A 12,828-nucleotide genomic window follows, 5' to 3' on the forward strand; every position below is an offset into this window, starting at 1 on the left:
TGAACCAGTACTTTGCTTAACTGATTAGAATCCTTAGCACTGAAAGATTTGTTTTCTCCTCTTGAACTACAAAATATAAAAGTTTGAAGAGCATCACAGGTACAACCGCAGGGGCAAAGCTGCTCCCCCCCAGATTTTGACATTTCAGAGAACCAGTTATTCTTGGTGTGCCCTGGGTATATTTCACAGCTTTGTCTTTATACATTCCCCCCCCAGGGAGAACAGATCAAGGTAATTCGCTTGGAGAACTGTTCCTCTTGATCTGAATGGCAATGAATCCCGCATAACTCCAAAAATCAGCAGTCTCTAGAGTATGGGTAGAAAGGAAAAACAACATAGCATGGCCCCAGTGAAAACTCCAAATCATAAGCTGCTCTGCAACAGTTTACTGTCAAATCAGAGAAGCTTTCAAGTTTATCAAAAACACATCTAGTTTGGCCATGAAAGCAGAGTACAGGGATTAACTTTAAAAAACAAAACAAAAAAAACAACCACCCACAGAATGATTCGAGTAGATCATCGTTAGATAATTGACAGAAAACAAATTAATTCTCATTTAGGTAATTGCATCAACATTGTTATCGTTCAAGGGAATTTACCAAACACTTTCAGAATGTTACCTTCCTGTAATTATGAGATTCATACTTTATCTATCATTATTATTCTTTAGTTTGATGCTGGTTAATCTGCAGAAGTAATTTCAAAACATCACTTTGATGTTTAAGTTTCTATGTATGGATAGCTGCGATTGTCTTTGACACTTTAAAAGGGATACTCTAGTGACTTAGTAGGTCACTTCCAGAGGCAGAGATATTCTGAGCTTTTAAAAATAATTCTAGCCATGGATAATTCTTTTGGGAAAGGCTAAATTTGAATTGACAGGGTTTTTTTGTGCATTACAACAATTTGTATACAAATACAAAAGTTGTATGATATTGAATAAATTTGTGCCCCACAATGGCATTTACATATTACATACAGTACAGAACATAATGCATACTTGATGTAAAGTTATGTAGGTTAAGCTTAGAAAAAGAAACATGAGTGTTGATGCAGAAAAAACTTGTACTCTTGGTCAGTCTTCATTTTGATGAATAATAAATAAACTCAATGAGCCACTACTTGAATATATGATTAATACATATCTGATCAGGGAAGCTTTTGGCACAGCACATGCTTGGACAAAGACAACATCAAGTAACAGAACAGTTATTCAGCCTTATCAAGTGTATTTCACACCTTACACACAGATGTGTCTAACACTGGAGTCTAAATATCTGCAAGGTCCTCATCTGACAGTATCTTAACCTTCAGACACTCTGGAGCCTCCGCACAAGCCTGCAGACAGTGAAGGACTCTGAGGCTGAAAGTACCTAAACCGTGACCCTGGATGAATCATACATTCACACAGTTAGTAATATTATATTTAATGACATTCACACTTTCATATTGAATCATTTTTCCATAACAGTTGTCTTTAGGTTAGGCAAGTAAAGTGATGTAGGTTAGGTTTAGGGAAACAAACATGATGATAACATACCTTAAAGATCACTTGGTTTCACACGGACCCTAACACCGGTGTCTCAGGGGAATGTCCTGTGTTTGTTTAAGCCATCCGCCACCCTAACTTGCGTCTTTACATGGAAATTCATTTTTTATACTACTCCCTTGGCACATTGATCACATTATGGCAGCCTTCCTAATGACATGGGTTATACACGAATTGTAGTGTATTAGTTTTCGTAAGTATACCTATAAACAGTAACAAGAACAGCCTGACTTGTTACTGGGATTCGATACCTTTCCAAGCTGGTGGGTCGCGGTCCAAAAGTGTGTCTCGGGTCTATTCTGAATGGACCACAGCTCACTTGCAAACATGTAAAGTTTGCAAAAAACACCATTTATTTTGCAGTACAGTGAATTTCCAACACAGACCTTTTATTTTGAAGTGCTGTTTCCTTCTGAGTGAACAACGGACAGCTACCTCAAAGAAACAGCAAACTAGCTGGACAACATGGCCAAACACAAGTTGTATAGTATATAGCCAATGAGCTAATGACTGAGGAGAAATCTGGACCACTTGGCAACCATTTCCCTTTAAGGTATCGACTGAAATTAGCCAGTACCAAGTGGTATCACAACTTCTCCAATCAAACGACACCTGCATTTGATTCTTTTTTTGTGCTCTGATCTAGAAAAAAAATGACTAATTGTATGGTTTTGCTTGCAGCCAATCATCACAAGCGTCGATTTATTGTCATCTGTGGTGTGGTCAAGCATGATGAATTTAACAGAGTTTGCAGTTCAGCATTCCAAGCTACCAAAACATTAAAACATACAGTTATACTACATATATTTTATGCAACTGAATGTTTCCATTCACATGACCAGCATTAAATAAAGTAGAGAAAAACGCTATCAAATGAAGTATTGGTACTGGTAGCATAACTTTTTAAAAGATGCCCAGTCCTATTTAATGATATGTGAGATCTTTGCAACAATATATAAAACCAGTTTGACTTCCGGTGCTTTTGTGTGCTGAAACTAGAAATTATGACTTATTAGAAAACAAGACGAAACATATTGAAGAAACAACCTCCAGTTTAATACATTACTGTTGAAACCATAAAAATCACAAGTAGCAAGGAATAGTGTTGCCATAATTATGCAGAGTGACACCACTATCTGAAATATCATTGCTAAGCATGCAAATTTGAGTTTAAACCAGCCCCCTCTACAATTGAGAAGATAGATTTATTGCCAGTGCAAAAAAGAATCTAAAGGTTATTTATACTGAGGGAGATGCAATATAAACATCAAACCAATTACAGTCTTTATCAATATGTATACCAGTTAGACTTGTGTGATCAATTGGTTCAATTAACTGTCACATCCCTCTTGTTGTCTTTGGCTAGATTCCCCCTTGGGTGTTTTTTATGTTAGTGGGGCAGTAGAAAAACTAAAAGAGAGAAATGCTGAACATAAATATGCAATAATGGTTGGTAATGAAGACTGATCTATGGCCCAACATTATAAAATTACTCATGGCAATAATCCGGGAATTGCCTCAGAGTAATAATCAGTTTGCATATCCCTGAATCTTGTAGAGAAAGTGACAAACATAGAGAAGTATTTCAGTGAGTTGCCTGAAAAAAAAAAAGAATCTAATCGCGTCAAAATGTCTTGGTTTCACAACTTGTCTACAAACTTGCATTTGAAATCTGAGATTTCTGCATGCAACTCTGCAGAAGTCTTTTCCCAATTGGATCAGTCTTTTGATTCTTTGCTCTTCCTCTTCATATTTGAATAAAAAGAAATCTGCGTACGCTGCGCATTGTGCTATGTTAATTGGTATTTCTCAGACCATTACATTCATTTGTTGAATATTGTGATGTAAACAACATTTAATTAAGTCAGATAGATAATCTATATTTTGCAAAACTGGTCTGCATTCTCCTCCCGCATTTATCAGCGATGACCTTTGAAGCCATTTCTTCCACCTAGCTCTCACTCACACACCTGAATTTCCATAATTGCAGGAATAGAATTTATTCGGCTTGTTTATTGTCTCTCACCGAGGGTAAAGGCTGTTGTCTTTGTCGCCTGGAAACGCGTAGGTGTCTGCCACGCTTAAAGGCTTTTAAACTTTCACTACATCTTGAGCTCATGGAACTGTGGCTTTCCTCTCCCTTGCCAAACTGAAAATTGTTTTACTGTATTATCTCATCTATTGTATATTTGTGTTGGAACACGATGCGGTCCTTCTCTGGTTTGTCTAATCAGGCATGTGTGGCTTTGTTAGGATGGATTGAAACACTAATCTCTCTCACCTAATGTTTTAATGCCATTGTTACCATCTGCCCAGACTGCAAAGCCTATTTAATAAACAGCCAGTTCTTTAAAGACAACTAGGAGCTTACCAGAATTTAAATTGACCATGGAAATGTCATCCCTGTGGTCAGTGTTTTGTGTTCGTTTAAGCGTACCACAAATCCTGCAGCTGAAAAATCTTTTATGCTCCATGTTGTTAAGAAAGCCAGATGTGGGTATGTGATTGATGCATGGACATATGTGCAGTGAGCTGTCTGCCCGCCTGTGAAGGCATCCATGTCAACCTGTCTGTAAGTAGTCTGTCCAAAAAATCTGCCCATCTGCCCAAGAAACACCAGGCTTGTGTCTTGGACTTATAAAAAAGTCAAGCTGACAAGGCATTTAAAGCTGGAAACTTTGGATTGAATCTGTTAAATTTAAATACATGCTAAATAAGGAGTGTGCTCAATGCCAGCTAGTTAAAGAGGATGAGCCAAACCTCCAACAAGTAATTATTCTGTCCCTCTTACTGCAGGAGTTTGGAAGACTGCCATCCTAATGCTATTCTTGCCATGGCCTGTTGTTGTTTTAATGGTAGCATTGTTTAATGAATGGTCGCACAAGAGCTTTTTTTTCCTACCCTTGCTTTACTTTTTTAAAATAATGCCCACTTAGTAATGCTACAAATGTGCAATTCAAAACATACATCAGGAAAATTGAACAACAGCCCAACACGTCCTTTCCTCCTCCACACGCCTCCTCGTTGCACTATATCAGCGACTTTGACTGCTCAGCATTAGCTGTACCTTTCTCAGTTGTGATTCATCATTCATTAGTGTCAGGTGAGATCGTTCGGTAAACTGATGAACTTCAAACAGTTTGGATTGCGGCCTCATGAGGAAACAAATTAAGTCAAAGTCAATATGTCTTCCCGTTCTTTTCCCCTAGGGACGTATGTGACGCAAGTGACAGCCACAGATGCAGATGACCCTACCTATGGAAACAGTGCTAGAGTGGTATACAGCATCCTCCACGGCCAGCCGTACTTCTCCGTTGACCCTAAAACAGGTAAAGTACTCAACCTCGCTGATTTATGTGGCAAAACAGTTATTGAGGCAGTAAAGTGCATAAACATCTCTACACTTTACTTTAAATATGCGAGCCAACAATAAGTACCTCTGTTTTATGTGCACCTGGCAATTGCAGTGAGGCAATCGTGCAGTGAAATGAGGTTATCTAGACCATTAGTCTTGATTGATATGTATGATTGTCTTCTAAACAGTGTGTGCTATATACTATAGTGTGGACCACTGCTGGCATAAATCATGAGAATAAAACTGGTCCCAGAATTGACCCCTGGGCCACTCCACAAATCAGTGGGCTATAAAAGGACACATGCTCTCCAATAAAGACAGTGAATTATTTATTTGACAGGTTTGAAATAAAGGCTCCAGCCCAGCCACCAGATGAAAATGTTGGCATTGTCATTTCTGCAAACCACACAGACTTTGGATTTGAATGTTTCAACTGTATCATATCAACGTTTCTAGAATGAGGTAGTATATGAGCTGACTTTGTCATCTGGAGGTGGAGGGGATGGTGTATGGCATGACATTAAGGCGAGATGCCTGCCAAGCTTCAGACCACTGCAGACCACAGTTAGAAAACAACAAAACAGGTTTTGATTTAACAGGTCATTGCTGTGTCCAGGCACCAAATGTGGTTGCTTTGTAGCAGTTCAAAAAGTTGGCTTTTTAGGCATGAAAAGCAGTTGTTTTTTCCGAGACATTGCTGCTTTTCCGGCCAAGATTGCGGCACAAGAAGTGGTTGTTTTTTAGTGAGACATCGCTGCTTTTCCTGCCAGGATAGTGCCACAAGAAGTAATTTTTTTTTTATAGAGACATCACTGCTTTTACTGTACTGCCTGAATAGTGGCACATAATCATAATTTTTTGGTGAGATATCACTGCTTTTCCTGCTGAGATTGTGGCATGAAAAGTGGTTGTTTTAAACAGAAACATTGTTACTTTTCTTGTTGAAAAAAGTCATTGTTTTTTGGTGAGAAATCACTGCTTTTCTTGCTGTGATAGTGGCTTAAAAAGTAGTTGTTTTTTTCCGACATGGCTGCTTTTCCTGCCAGGATAGTACCACAAAAAGCAGTTGTTTTTAACGAAACATCACTGTTTTTACTGCCTGGACAGTGGCACGAAACTGCTTGTTTTTTTGGTGAGATGTTACTGATTTTTCTGCCCAGATAGAAGCACAAAAAGTGGTTGTTTTCTACTGTGACATTGCTGATTTCTGCCCGGATCATGTCCCCCAGTGTGGATATTTTAAGCCAATGCATGTTTTTTTCCTACCCATAACAAAGTGGTTTCGTGCCTTAACCTAACCATGTGTGACTAATGTAACAAACATAACAACCAAATGTAATGCATCTGTTATTTGCAAAAACAATGCCAACATTTTCTGGGTTAAAAAGGTCATTTGTATCAAACAGCACAAGAAATGAATATTATCAAAAAACCATTAAAATACACTGTGAACATTCAGGCGATTTGCCTCAGAGATGGATAAAGGAAATAGTGCATTAAACATTTTGTATTTAAGTACAGTAGCTCTAAATATAGTTGCTATTTTGCTGGGGTTGAGGAATGCCATCACTTTCTGTACAAATCAAAATGTCAGGTGAACGCACAAACTGACAGCCTCAGCGTCACGAAATAAACAGCAATTTCAAAACCATCAGTGACTTTCTGAATCTTTCCTTCAAGGATACTGAGTAGTCAGTGCTGTGCACCAAACTGCTACAGCAGGAAGCTCCAATTGAAATCACCAAAAGACAAACAACACAATAACATCCAATGCTGAGGCATTACCATTGTTATTTGGTTATTTCCACATTATTTACACCTGCACTTTGCTGGTGTAGGCAGACTGTGTCACAGGAGGAAGATGGCACTAAAAAGGTTGCAGAGTGGCAGCAAGGCAGGGTATGGCAGAAGCCTGCTCTAAATCTGAAATACCTTCACACCGCCAGTGTTTGCCGGCAGCGGGCTGCCGTTGGCTTACTATCTGGGCCAGTTCAAAGCATATGAAAATAGGTTCATACATATCACACGGGAAGATGCGGTGGAATCTGTTGCTGATTATGCCGCTCATCCCAGAGCTTTACAGAGCGCATACTGAGACTGTATTTCAAACTGATGCTGGAAAAAATCAAACTGTTAAAGTAAATGTTTGCCCTGCTGGGCCCACATCTATCTCCAAAGGCACATCAACAACAGGAACAAACACTGGAGGGGGGAAGGTGAGCAGGGGAGGGTGATGGCAACACCATACATGAATCCCCATGCATGTCACAGAATTATCCTTTTTCAGGAACAGACATTCTCCAAAAACAGAAATATGAAAAAATAAACACAGTGTTTGATTTTGCATTCACACATGTTTGGGGTCCGTGGATCAAATGGTACATCCTCACTTTCTTACTGTAGTAAATGGAATAAGAAGAGGGGGAAAAGTGCAGACCCACCTATGCTGCCCGCTTCCTTTTAGCCTGCCAACCTCCCACTGACCTAGCTATTAATCTCCAGTACAAACGCTCTCTGATCTCAGGGTCTCTGATCCTCAAGTGAATCATTATATGGCTTCACCAGAGTTCCCTATTGAATGTCAAGTGTCTCCAGTTTGCGAAATGACCTCTATTTCAGCCTTGGTGTGAGCTGCACAAGCAGCTTCTTCCTGGGGAGTGAGCTCCTTAGGTGGAAATATATTGTGCAGTTTTTGAAGTAAATTGTGCATTTGGCGTCAAACATATTTCAATGGATTTTATGTTTTTTTCCGCCTTTGTCTTATCTCACTATCTCTATCTCTTCCTCTCCTCTCTTCTGTCCTTTATTATCTGTATTTCCTATTAATCTTGATGTACACCAGGGGTTATAAAGACAGCCCTGCCCAACATGGACAGAGAGGTGAAGGAACAGTACCAGGTATTAATCCAGGCCAAGGACATGGGAGGCCAGCTGGGGGGGCTGGCCGGGACCACCACCATCAACATCACCCTAAGCGATGTCAATGATAATCCGCCGAGGTTCTCTAAAAGTGAGTGCCCTGATTGAGTGAGTGAAATATAATTGCTGTTTAACAACACCAACTTCCATTTCTGCAAAACAACAATAATGCAGATGACCTTAAGCGGGTTCGCACATTTTATGATAACGAAATAAACACTGTGCAATTACAACAGGGCAGGGGGTATTCATCACGTCTACTCTCTGTAATTGGTTTTCATTATTTGTCATTATGCGCTGTCGTAAGCAAAGGCCTGTTTATTTAGCATGATTGCATCTAGCTACTACTCCTGGCAAATAAACTAGGATTGGTGTTATTTCGCTCATAGGGCATCCTTCTATATTTAGATTTGAGCACGATGGTGCTGCACCAGGGATTGAGTCAGTGTATTTAAACACTGTATTTCATCCGGTATTTTGTATAAGCTGCTAAACCAGATTAATTCGATTGTACCGTTCACCAGGTCATGTAAAAAGCCGAGCTGGAAAAAAAAACCTCATTACTGTAAACACATTGATCTGTGAAAGCTTCTCTGCTTATACTAAGCATAAATATTAAATTGTGTGCAAAATGTATTCTGTTCTAAATCAGCAAGTGTATGACAGGAAAGCCAAAGATACTGTTTTGTATTGAAGCAGCCTCTTCAGGTATTTTGATGCGACACCGAGTGGCCTCCTCTGAATGTAAATACAGGCAGTCAGACGGTCAAGCTCCTTTGGCTGCGAGGAAAAGATGATATTTCCATAATGCTGTCACAGCACAGAGGTTGGGGCCAAGTATGGCGGCTCCCCTGCCCTGTCCCAAATCCTCTCTTTGTCGTCTTCTCTCTTCCATCTATAGAAGGCTTACAGGTTAGAAAACAGTGTGGTGGTAGACGACCTCATGAGATGATACTTATAACATTTCTGCATGAATCAATGCCACATCTGTCTTTTCTAGAAATCCCCTTTTCCCCTCCCTAGTTATTATAGATTAAGTATTTGTAAACCTTCAATCCTCTGAATGAATCTCAGTGATGGCACCAGATGTGGTTGCAACTGCAGTGACTGCAATGGTCATGACTAATGGGGGTGTATATAACTGCATGTGGCTCTGTTGAATTATCCTAGAAGCTTGTGAACCCACTGACAGTGCCATATAACAGCTGTTTGTTAACTTCTCCTAACCTGCAGCTCACCCTGTTTTTGGCAGGGGAGCTGCGTCCTAGCTTCAAAAGGACGTGAACCTTAAAAAGTCTCTTTAAAATTAATGCATGTCCTTGAAAGTACTTGATTATTTATTGAAATTATAGCAGCCAAATTCATCCATATGCTTCAGCTCCCCTCTCAGAATCCTAGGATCAACACTGAGGAAAAAGCTGAGATCCAGGGTAAAATTGAGGAATATCAAAACAAGAGGGAGAGCTATAACATGTACACAAGTATAGTATTGATTTCAAACATTTAATGCAGCATTTTCCAATAACCTAAGCAAAGGCGGGTGTTTTAGATTTGTTTTTAGTACATTTATTTTGGACCTCCTCCAAGAAAAAAGAAATACCCTCTCTGCCAAACAGCTTCCCTTTCCACCCTGCGAGGGCCTTGTGTCTGACACACTGGCTTATTGTAGACATTAATGCTCAAGTTCATCCATCTTCAAGTTTAATACCATTGTGTGTCAAGTAGCACTATCCTCAGAAGGAGCCTCTGAGAGACTCTCATACGTGCCTTTCTCTCCTGCACATCATCTCACCATTGCTATGGTTTATTTGTCTTATAAGGGCCAAATAAATCAGATTCCAAGAAGCGAAATCATGTTTTTCTAGAACTGTTCTTGGCTGATTCATTGTTGCAGCAGATGAATGAGTTTAATCAGATGGTGGAATGTGTGTTTAATTAATGTTAACAAAACAGTGAAGCCTGTTACAGGGTTGGGCACCAGCGCTACGCTGTGATTATGAGGACTTGAGGAATTTCACTCACTCAGTCACAATGAATAGTCCTTAATAAATGTTGTGTAACCTTTGACATGGCACCATTTTCAAAATTAATGTTCAAAATTAATGTCCCATGGATCTCCTGACATTTCATGAACTGACAAGATTCTAAGTATTGAATGAGAGGGGTATAAAATAAATGATAAATGACCTTGCACTTGAGTAGCGTCTTACTAGTCTTTTGACCAGTCAAAGCGCTTTTTCGCTACTTGTCACATTCACCCATTTACACACACATTCATACACTAGTGACTGAGGCTACTGTACAAGGTGCGATCTGCTACTCAGTTAACCATTAACACATATTCACACATTGATGGCGCAACCACTGTGAGCAGTATCATGCCTAAGGATACTTTGACATATGGACTGGAGGAGCTGGGGATTGAACCGTTAATCATTAGATTAGTGGAAAACCTTCAGTATCTCCTAAGTCACAGCTGCCCCTAGAGTAGACCAAATCACCATGGTGTCATGCTAACAACTACAACAACTGGCAATGAATTTAAATGTGGAGACGTGAAATCCACAAAGTTGTTGAAGATATATAGTTAAACATGGTAGTCGGAGTTTATCTGATGTTCCTGTTGTACTTCTTTTTTGCTTGACTAGCATCTCTGAAAAACCAAATCTACCGTTAAAGCAATGCGCTGTTTAGCAGTAACCTATTTTAGCCACCTAAAAAGATGCAAGAAAAAAAATTTGTATCAGTTTAAGTGCTTTATTTGGAATATCCTATATATATACTAGATACTAACTGATAGAGGCAGCAGTAGACCAGCAACTCCCATGTTCTGCAAAGTAAAATTATTGTTTTGATCAATGGAATCTGGTGGCTTTGGGATAATGGTCTCCATTCCCTGTTGGAAAAGGCTATCTGATGGCATGCTAAGCAGTGAAAATAATCTTAATATAGAGTACACTCAAACTATTATTGTATTCTCTTCTTTTTTTTGTGGCTAAAAACTAACCGATTGAGACAGCGTTTGCTCAATGCCATTTCATTTTATGCACAAAAATGAAGGTTGTTGATAGAAATGCACCCATCCAGCTTTTTCAGTTTCGATACTAATCCTGATGCTGTGGCTTTGAGTATCAGCCGATATCCGATACTGATCCGATACCATGGTTGACCTAAAAAGCTATATACTTTTAAATGTAGAACAGAAAAGACTAGAGGCATCAGGCATTGATGACTACACAGTTCTTTCCTAAGATAAAATGAAACAAGATGAAACAGATTAATGCAATGATGAACGATTTATTTTTAACAAAAATAAACAATTGTGCAACAGCAGTTGAAATAGTGTGAATTACCTCCACACAGCAAATTCTCTTCTTTGCTCCATGACGTATGACTTAGCTCGCGTCGCAATAGATTTAAAGGGAAAGGATTGCCTCAGGTATAGGTTGCATTTTCTGATACCCGATCCATCTATTTTGATGATATCAGGACCGATATTCGATCCAGATATCAGATCGGTGCATCCCTGGTTTTCGACCTGGAAGTTAATGAAAACAAACACTGTGATTCATTCTATCACCCCAGAACATTCCAAGTCCTCAGAATCATATTGACACTATTGCAGTGTTACTGAACTGCCAATGGCACCTCCATCAGGCCACCAGGTGTTTGCACTAGATTTGTATTGCAACCACAAAGTTCTCCTCTTTGTGGCACAGGTAGATGCTATTGTTCAAACATCTAGCCAGCTCAGAGAGAGAAGGGAAACACAGAAAAAGATTAATTTCCACCTTTTGTCAGGTGTAAGTGATAATCAATCAATCCAGTGTTTGTGTGTTTGTAGATTTCTTCCCAAGTACTTTGCAGTGATTTCAGCTGTTGGGAGTATCAGAGCCCCTCAGCTCTTGTGTTTGTGGATCATACAGGTTGAGCCGGCCAATTACAAGGAGCTGTGCAGCCTTGATGTCCACACACGTCAAAATTGAATAATGTCATGCCTATAGCTACAGGGCTGACTTCAGACAGAGCATATCTGCTGCTTGCCTGTGGGTGGATAAGACACCCTTGGGTGAGTGAGTGTCTACATAAAGGACAGAGGATGTGAAGAGCTCAGTATTTTCCATCTGTTGCCAAGTGTTGATAATAAATGAGTCCAGTCTGATGTTTGTTTGTTGACAGGTTTCTTTCACCTACGTGTCCCGGAGTCTTCTGCAGTGGGGTCTGCTGTCGGTAGAATCAAAGCCCATGACTTGGACATCGGGAAGAATGCCGAAGTAGAGTACACCATTGTGCCAGGTGATGGAGGCGCCATGTTTGACATCACCACGAATGAACACAACCAAGAGGGGATCATCATTCTGAAAAGGGTATGGAGTCTCAGAAACTTTTTCGTAGACAAGAAATTCAACATGAATTTTCACATAATGACCAACATTCAGTGTTATTAACAGCACACACAAATAAAGGCCAATAAAAACAGCCAGGCCAAACTCACTACTTTGCTATATTTTTCCAGTTAATTCCAGTTGTTCCACTTTTCCATTTTCTTGATTGTTAATAAACTGTCACCAATAAAACACAACACTTGCTGTGGATTTTCACATTAAGAGTTTACCAATAAGGGGAAAACCTAAATACATTAATGTGAAAAATCAGCTGAAAGTGTTGAGTTGCATTCATGTTAATTTCACATAAATTGGTGGAAATTAAAATGTGAAAGGACTGTAATCATTTCGCTAATGAAAGTTGTATTTCTGTTTGAGAAGGGAAACTGAAAGCAGCAGAGTGCAAAGTATAATTAATGCTGTGTGGTGAACATATTACTGAAAAAGACAACAGGTGAACGTGGAGAGAGTTTTGAGTGTGCATGAATTGGGAAACAGTGGAATTTAGGAATAAAAGCCTGTCTTTAAGCGTGTTCCAAATAAAGGCCTGGTTCTCTCTGCCTTTAAGTAAAAAATGGCCCAGGCCACTATTTGAGCATGGCATGTTTTTAATATCTAAC

General features: G+C 39.5%; 1 protein-coding gene across 1 annotated transcript in view; it reads left to right on the forward strand.

Annotated features, from left to right (window-relative positions):
- Nucleotides 1–12,828, forward strand: part of LOC117265004 (cadherin-12-like) — a 147,495-nt gene that overhangs the window by 81,129 nt on the left and 53,538 nt on the right. Inside the window, exons 4-6 of the mRNA XM_033639368.2 lie at nt 4,759–4,878; nt 7,747–7,914; nt 12,003–12,190. Coding sequence (XP_033495259.1) covers nt 4,759–4,878; nt 7,747–7,914; nt 12,003–12,190 — 476 coding nt within the window. The remainder of the gene's footprint in view (nt 1–4,758; nt 4,879–7,746; nt 7,915–12,002; nt 12,191–12,828) is intronic.

Source organism: Epinephelus lanceolatus, chromosome 20, assembly GCF_041903045.1.
Source record: "Epinephelus lanceolatus isolate andai-2023 chromosome 20, ASM4190304v1, whole genome shotgun sequence".
In the NCBI taxonomy this organism is placed as follows: Eukaryota; Metazoa; Chordata; class Actinopteri; order Perciformes; family Serranidae; genus Epinephelus; species Epinephelus lanceolatus.